Raw genomic sequence first — 8,833 nt, 5'->3', positions numbered from 1 at the left:
GATCTCTGAACTTACTATGAAAATATTTATTTTAATCACTATTTATATCTTAACTGTATTTATAATCAGTATTAATTTCTGCCATGTTTATAGAATTCCACAGCATTTATTAAAGACTGTCACCTTATTGAGTCTTTTCCAAAGGTGGAGCTTAGTTAGACGATCTGAAAAGAAAAATCTAGCTAGGACCATAAGGATGAACCAGCTGCTTTTCATAGCAATGCAAATGAAAGCAGTATGTTATTACAGTTGTTCTGAATTAGTCATACAACGTTGCATCTGGAGAAACTATTTAGAATTGACTACGAAAATGCTCTCCCCTTCATGGTTAATATTAGAATATTAACTTCTATTTGTTCTGAAACTTGTAAAGAAAACACCGATTCTGAAGAGAGGAAGAAAGATAGAAGAGAAAGACGGAGAAAGAAAGAGAGACAAGGAGACAGACAGAGACAGAGAGATACAGAGACGCAAAGTCAGCACTACATGGGATTCTCTAAGTTGTAATTTAAGGTATTCTAAATAAATTTTAAGAGTAATTAACCACATGAAACGAACATTAATGCAAGAAGATAATTTTTAAAATTTTGTCTTCCATTTTCCTAGAAAACAATAGTTTTTTTTCCCCAGATCTGTTTATTTTTAGAATTTTCTTCTTTTTAGAATATATTCTACTTTCCAAAGCACCCTTAGAGATGCTTGTCTTAACTTTTTGTTTCCCAGTATTAGGATAAACGAATGGCTTGAGGGGCAGATTAGAGCTACCAACTCACCAAAAATCACAGCTAATTCAGTCTCTGGCATAAAGTAGCTGGAGGTGGCGATGAGAAAGGCCAAATGGTAGGCAGCAAAAAGGAGCAGAAAGGAGATGACGGCTTTCAGGGCTCCCACGTGAGCCTCTGTGCTGGGGTCTCTGCACCCTGTGGCACTGAGCTGCATTTGCCTGATGTGTCTCCACAGGGAGAAGATCAAGAGGAGGAATGAGATCAGGGACACGGAAAAGGGGAACAGGGTTAACAGGTTGAGAAATATCTTGGTAGAAGAATATTGAGTCTTATTTATTCTGCATCTCCAAGTTAAGTTTGTTTTCCACTTTTTCTTGACACAATGCCTGAAATCATCATTCAAATTCCCAGCGAACAGAAGGCTAATAAACACAGACAGTGCCACGCACCCAAGGAGAATCCTGAGAATCACCCTGTCAATTTTCCACTTCATCCAGAGGAAACGGGGGTGGGAAAACTTAGCTATCTTGAGGAAATAGAAAATGCTGAGGCAGGTGGCAAACCAGACACTTAAGTGATTGGTTAGTGTCCAGAAGAAGTCAACGATTCTCATTTGTTTACCGGCAGTATAGACATCTGGATACAGCACCAATATAAAACAATCTAACAGTATTATACTTAACAGACAAATTCTAGATATAGCCAGACTTGTGAGGATTAAATCAATGGAGAAAATCTTCTTATTCTTGACCCAGTCCATGCAGTTTACCAACCCAATGAATGCATTCCCTAAGATCCCCACTGAAAACTCTCCAGCTGCTATGAGCATTAAAGTACTCTCCAATTTATCTGGCATGTTTCAATGTAGAAATATATAGCTGGTTTCCAGTCGACCAGATGGAGTTTGATATCTACACCTGCTTCTTAGAGTTTGCTGTAATTTTCTTTACCTCGTTCATGGAAGTCTGTCTTGTGATGGAGATTGGAATGGTAAATGAAGACGGCCTCTATCTTCATGAAATCCTCATTAGTCCTGACGAGCAATGTGGTGGGCGATCCTTGGCCTCACCACTGGGTTTTCATTCACCTTCTCAGCAGGTTTTTCTTTTCCACATATGGCTAATTTAGGCTCAGCTGCTGTTACATAAGATGCAAATTGGGCCAATTCCCTTTCATGGTCCTGCACTGTCTTTCTGAGTCTAGGTTTTACAAATTCGGATTCATTAATCTGTGACACATACTAGTACCCTCAGTAGGGTTGCCAGATTTATCACACAGAAATGCAAGACACCCTGTTACCTTTGAATTTTCAGATAAACAATGAACAATTTTTTAGTGTATTTTCAAATTGCATGAGATTAGTAGCTTCGGGAAGTACTGAAGTTTAAATTAAATTGGGTGTCCTGTATTTTATCTGACAGAATTAAACCTCAAGGATTGGCAAGCAATTAGAAAATTGGCAAAAACTAAAATTTGTGGAAGAATCTTCATTTTGTTGAATGGTAATATTGATTCTTAGTAAAGAATCCAAAATTTTGGTCTATATTCATAGTTTTTTATTTTCAGAAAATTTAAAAGGTTAACACTAAATATAGGTGATTTGGTTCCAAAATTTTTTTTAGCCCATTATCTTGATTGTTCTGATGAACAATTATATGGCACAATGTTTTTTGAAATAATGCATTGTCTTATTGGTCAGGTAACATTTAATGGTCACTTAGTTTGTGGTGCTATATGTAATATGGTGAAGGAGCCGTAATAAAAAGGACTATCGATTACCCTATAGTTTTTTCTTTTCATTTAAGATGCTCTCAAGGAAATTTTGGGAGGTGCTGGATATGTCTGTTATGTTGACTATGGTGGTGGTATTGTGGGTATTTGACTATGTTCAAACTCATGAAATTGTACACATTAAATATGCAGTTCTTTGTATATCAATTTTACCTCAATATAGCTGTGTACACAAATACTGATAGTAACTCCATAACCCATAAATATGTATAATAAAAAATAAATATTTCTTATGAAAATAAATGAAAAATAAAGTTCTCAAGGGCAGTTGTATTTGTGAGAGATAACAGAGTAAAATCCTGTATTTCATTCTACTCTCCACCCTCCTCCATACCAAATCGCATCTATCTAGCCCTTTACCTCTTTTAGCAAGAGACTCAGATTAAATTTACTACATCTTTACAGACTAAATCTTGTTTTAAAAGAGCATCTTTGATTTAGAGTGACTGAGGAACACTTCACTCCATAGTACTTCCATGGGATAATTCTTGGGCACTCACACCTTCCTGGGAGTTCATGTCTCCTCTCACTCTTCTTAAAGGACAAACCTTCATTCCTGAGATGCAGTCCTGATTTTTGGACAAAGGGCACGACTATGTAGCCATGTCCACAGGCAACTACTTTCCTCTGATTTTGGAAGTGATCCCTGACCCGGGCATATCATTTCTACTTCATATGCATCCTGGTAAGTAAAGCACTCACAGTAACTAGAATAATACCTTTGCCCAAATAATTTTAGACTAATTTTTAGAGAAATAAGTGTAGATTTTATGCATTCCAGTGATGTATAGCATGGAAGTTATGTGAATGCTACAGTTAAGAAAAAATTCCGCAAAACAGCATTTTGTCACAAGCCTATTACTTTGAACCCCAGCCACTGTGGTCACTGAGAATACCTGAAACAATGGAGACACCGAAAACAAAACATGGAAGAAAAAAACTTCAGATCAAAAAGGTGAAACCTTCACAGAAGCATTAATCCTTTAAAACATTTATTTTATCTTAACCTTCAGAAAAATATAAAGTTTATGCCAGCACAGAATATACGGGTACCTTGTAAAATATATTAATATATTCCATTAAAAGAACATGAATTCTCCTGTCTTCCACAACAAATAGCATAACATATTAGAAATACATTGATGAAGTTTATATACTTAAGAATGTAAATACCAGTATTTTGCACAGTAGTAGGCAAAACCAGAATTAGACATAGGAAATGGTCGGAGTAAGGGCAAAAACACACAGCCCGATGAGAACAGCCCTCCCTCGGTGAGCCGGACCAAACGTGCAGTAATGTTCGAGCCAGAAGGGGTTGGTGTTCACAGCAGAATGACATTTAGTAATGATTCCTATTTTTCTTCTTTTTTTTTTTTCTTTTCTGTAATGCACTCTATATTTGTTATGTGAAGATCCGAGTTCCTAGTTCACAACCTAGGTGGGAGGAACTCAGCCGAGCCATGAATGGAGCACAACTAAGGCCAGCAATGAAAACGTGCGACAGAAGAAAATGAGAAATCAATAAGGCAGCTCAGGTGCACTTTCCCATGGGCCAGAGTAAAATCCTAAAAGAATCTAACTAGGCAATACACGCCTAACATTTGCATTGAGAAGGCAAGGAGAGAAGATTGAGCTCTGAGATTCTTGGACAACAGGGAGTGTAGAGATGAGAATGTCTGGGCTATAAAGAGCTATAAAGGATGTATTCATGAGTTTGCTAATGGGTCCTGATAACACTCAAAGATGTGCATCCAAAATAAATGAAAAACTGGAAAGAAATGAGAGTGGACCTAAAAAAAATTGTATTTTTTTTTTTTAAATTAGAAAATACTAAGGAACTTCAAAAAGCTTGTGGAAAAGTGGACTTGAAAGATAGTACAAATCTTCCCAAGAATTTTTTGAAGTACCCTCTTTAAATTTGCTTTTAAAGTCCATTTATAAAACTAAGATTTTACATCATGAAGGCTATTTTTCTACATGTCAGCATCCTGACATGCCTGCCTCAGTTTGTCATTTACATTAATTAAAATAAGTGAGTGACCCAAGGGATAAAGAATTGCTACTATTTCTCCAAACATCATAGCTAACTTTCTCTCATAAGACAGCTAACGGTCATCAAAAAAGAAACCACATAGTATATAAAAGGGAAGAAGAGAAAGACGTCACAGTTTTCATGGCTTTTACATGGGCCTCTGCACTGGGGTCTCTAAAGCCTGCAGCGCTGAGTTTCATTGGCTTAGTATGTCTCCACGGGGACATTATTAAAAGGAAAAATGAGAGCAGAGACGCAGTAACCGGGACAATTGCAAAGAGGTTAAAGAGAGTCAATGGGTCGAAGCATTGAATTGTACTTACATGGAACATTACAGTGGTATTTGTTTTATGTTTTGCAGTTTCAGGAAACCCATAATTACAACTCAGAACCACTGCTATTATAAGGCCGATCAACAAGGCAGTGGTGAAGCCCCCCAGCAGGACCCCGTGAACCACCCTGTCAATTCTCCACTTCAGCCAGAGAAAAAGTGGATGAGAGAAATTGGCTATCTTGAAAAAACAGAAGACATCGAGGCAGGTGGCAAGCCACATACTTAAATAGTTGGCAAGAGTCCAGAAGGTATAAATGACGATCTTTATTATTTTTATAAACGTCTGCATAGAGTATCATTATAATGCTGTTTAGTGCCATTACACAGATCAATCACATTCCGGAGACAGCTAAATTGATGAGAATGGAGTCAATTGAGATCATTTTCTTCTAAATTCAGTCAATCCGGTTGACTAGTCCAATGTATCCATTCCGCACCATTACTTTTATGAGTTTTCCAGTTATTATAATGGTAAAGATGTTGTTTTTAGTACTGAAAATGTATGTAGAGAGAAAACCCTGATCTCAGATATCACTGCAGATGGGCTAATTTGCAGATGACCAGCTGGAACAAAATAGATAAATGGTTCAAATCATGCAATAATGCTTTCATCTGCCATTGTGTTGACTTTAAAATCATTCCAGAAGTGTCCAGCTCTCTTCTGAAACAGAATTGTTTCTATGTTCATGAAGAGTAAACCGACTGATTGCTCCCAATGAGCATCTTGACTAGTTATTGATAGCCTGGGTAAATTATAATTATTACCCTTTAGCAAGTGATAACCAAACGTTTGGCTAAAATTGCTTTCATGAAAATTTAAAAAGATTTTATTTCATGAATTTAAGATAGGCTTCTTGCTGTAAGTTCTCTATATTTGGATCTGTCAAATTGAGTTTTTCATAGAAAGTCAGAAAAAGCAGATGAAAACGTGTGTTTAATAAAAATCAAAATGTGTAAATGAAACTTTATATTCATCACCATAAGTTATAAATTATCCACAAGTCAGGTATCCTGGTAGAAATAGATTTTCATTTTGGAAATGATCGGTACAATCAGATTGCAGAGAGATGACATTCCGTCGGAGGTTAATAACTTTCATCTTCATTTAAATGGTTAATCAGGAAATGGTATGGCACAAATCTAGTTGTGTAGGTCACAGTGTTATTAGTCAGATAGGCACACAGCAATATTTACTAAGAATTTGCTCTTCATGCAGTTGTGTATTAGAAGTGAAGAGTGTCAGATAAAGATATGTTATCTTCAGTTTTATTTAATATGAGAAATACCCTCCAAGACAATTCACTTCCTGAAACATTGTCTCTTAGATAATAAGCATTTTCATCTAAAATTAAGGAAATTCACACTTGGCATTATTTTAGTCCCAATCAACTCCTTTTATAAACTTTATGACCTCACAGTATAGTCATTTCTCTAGATGGGGCATCACACAAAAATAATAAATAATCTGTTTTACCAAACAATATTTCCAGGGAATAGGACAAATCCTACTATTTAGGAAGAACTTAGATCTATTCATTTTTTTGGAAACATGACTTAGCCCACAATACATTTGAATGTAGGTAATACAGATCACAATAAACTATGGTTCTTCTTATATTCAAATACTTTAATAATGTAAACAACATATATAGTATTTTTCCATTTTTTTACATGTGTATAATGTATAATAGGAAAGCATGATTTTAATAATTTAAAGAAACCTAGTTATCTGTAAAACATTACCAGAAACAAAATAGAAAAGAAAGTGATGTCAATGGAAAAACATGTCAAAGATTTCTGAGTTGGAAGGGTAGAGAGAACATTCCAAAGAGTCTTTAGGAACTAACCCCTTAAACTGCCGTCACCAGGTAGGGTTATTTATAAAACAACCTGACCGTTGGGACTCTCAACCTCCTTTTTCAAGGTGGTTCTAGTATTCACGTTCCTAACTCTACCAATGCCCCTTTCCTGGTCAAATCTTCATTCTTGAGATCATACTCATATATCGTGCCATTTAGAATCTTACCAAAGACTGTTTTCTCCCCTCCTGATGAGGACAAACTTTTCCATAAATGGAGGGGATAGCACAGAAAAGATAAGGAAGGACAGACCTTTGGTTCAAAGTACACAAGTTTATTAACATCATTGATTTTATAGGAAGGGCTGATGAATTCTAAAATCTCTTTCCCACAACCCGTTTGTCTGAAATTCTTCTACTCACTGAGCTCAAGGCCTTTGCCAGCATATGGCAGAAAGAAATAGAACCTCTTTACATTCAGGCAACGACATGAAATGTTAGTGTGGGTTTTAGATTCATTTTCCCTGTGAAGACAAAGAAAACATATGTGGTTCAATGATGACATTAGATTCAAAATTATACAAGAAGAAATGCGAAGGAACACAAAAGGAATCTTTAGAATAAGGACAGATATTAATAATTTCCAACAGCACATTTAAAGAAATGAATGTAGATACTTTGGAGAAGGGAGAAAGTCTTCTGCTGATTTCTTTCTCCTTGTAATTCAGGATATTCTCTAGGGTGCTCTACGGAACAAAGTGTTTCCTTCCTTTGTGGAAATCCTTTACAAAACTTAACATGTACAAAAAAGCTTCTTTCAGCTTGTTACTCTCTATTATCAGGATGAATGCATGGCCTGATGGGAAAATGACAGTCATTATGCCACCAGCCATCTCCACTAATCTTCTCTGAGGAATCAGAAAGCTAGGGGTTATTACAAGAAAGACTGCATAGTACACGATAAGGAGGAGCAGAAAGATTGCCACTGCCTTTATGGCCCTCCTGTGGGCCTCAGTGCTGGGGTCTCTTGACCCTGTGACATGAAGTTTCATCTGTTCGGAGTGTCAGAATAGGGACAAAAGTAACAAGAAAAATGAGATCAGGCAAAGAATAAAGGGAACTATAGCCCCAGGTTCAGAGTCATCTGATGACATTTGGAATTTTATTCACTTTGAATTCCCACGTAATATTTTCTTCATGACTGGCCGTAAAGAAGTGATGCCACATGTCATCATTCATTGAAAAACTAATAACTAAGGAGATCAGAAAGGATACTAGAAGCATCCCAAGGATGATTCTGTTGGTCTTTAGCTTCAGGCAGAGAAAATAATGGGTGGGATGTGTTGGCTATCTTGAGTAAACAGAAGATGCTATGGCAAGAAGTAAACCAGACACTTGAACTATTGGCAAGTGTCTAGAAAACATCCAGAATGTTCAGTAGCTCACCACTGTCATCTGTATCTGGAGAGATCAGCATAATGAAGCCATCTGAAGATATTACACACAATAAACAGAGTCTGGAGATGGCCAAGCTGGTCAGGATGATGTCAGTCAAGGAGATATCCCTCCTTTTGAACCAGCTGTTGCAGTTAAGTAGTAGTACAATGAATCCATTTCCCCAGATTCCTATAGTCAATTCACCAGTAACCAAAATCATATATATTACCTGTATTGTACTTGGCATGTTAGCAGGGAGTTCTGATTTTGAATATCATCAACCATACATTGACTTCCAGCTGACCAATGAAGAACAGTGTATATGTCTGCCACTTAGGACAAGATGCAATTGTCTTTATCTCTCCTTTTTGTCAGCCATGATCTAGGTCAAGAAGATAGCCAGTTCTGCTCAGAGCTAAAACTACCTAAAGAATCAACCAATTGAAGCCAGTAATTTCCTTTGTGTGTAGTGGTGATTGATGTAAAGTGCAAATGGAAATGGATCTGATTTCTTGAACTTGCAAAATCTTTCTCATTTTAAGCTCTCTATATTTTGGATTCATCAATCTGAACTGTTGACCAGAAATTCAAAAAGGAATTAATTAACTGGAAAATATGGCTAAAATTTAATTTGAGATAGACTATGTCAGCATCATTACCATCTCTAATGACTTGAAAAGTACCCCAAATGTGTGATCTATTTTGTACAAATGCAG

At 36.5% G+C, this 8,833-nt stretch overlaps 3 protein-coding genes across 3 annotated transcripts; all 3 read right to left on the bottom strand.

Annotated features, from left to right (window-relative positions):
• Positions 1-642: 642 nt before the first annotated feature.
• LOC134361283 (taste receptor type 2 member 7-like) lies at positions 643-1,581 on the bottom strand. Its single transcript, XM_063076321.1, has one exon. It carries the CDS (start codon positions 1,579-1,581, stop codon positions 643-645), a length of 939 nt encoding a protein of 312 aa, XP_062932391.1.
• A 2,886-nt stretch (positions 1,582-4,467) lies between these two features.
• Positions 4,468-5,956, bottom strand: TAS2R8 (taste 2 receptor member 8). The gene is given in 6 exon segments (XM_063115718.1): positions 4,468-4,513; positions 4,515-4,608; positions 4,611-4,670; positions 4,673-5,145; positions 5,147-5,400; positions 5,933-5,956. Coding segments are annotated over 6 exon segments (951 nt in total).
• A 1,470-nt stretch (positions 5,957-7,426) lies between these two features.
• Positions 7,427-8,364, bottom strand: TAS2R9 (taste 2 receptor member 9). The gene is given in 3 exon segments (XM_063075978.1): positions 7,427-7,817; positions 7,819-8,009; positions 8,011-8,364. Coding segments are annotated over 3 exon segments (936 nt in total).
• Between the last annotated feature and the right edge of the window lie 469 nt (positions 8,365-8,833).

Source organism: Cynocephalus volans, chromosome 12, assembly GCF_027409185.1.
Source record: "Cynocephalus volans isolate mCynVol1 chromosome 12, mCynVol1.pri, whole genome shotgun sequence".
Taxonomy (NCBI): Eukaryota; Metazoa; Chordata; class Mammalia; order Dermoptera; family Cynocephalidae; genus Cynocephalus; species Cynocephalus volans.
The sequence above is the reverse complement of the archived record's forward strand: the minus strand, read 5'-3'. Positions and strand labels throughout refer to the sequence as shown.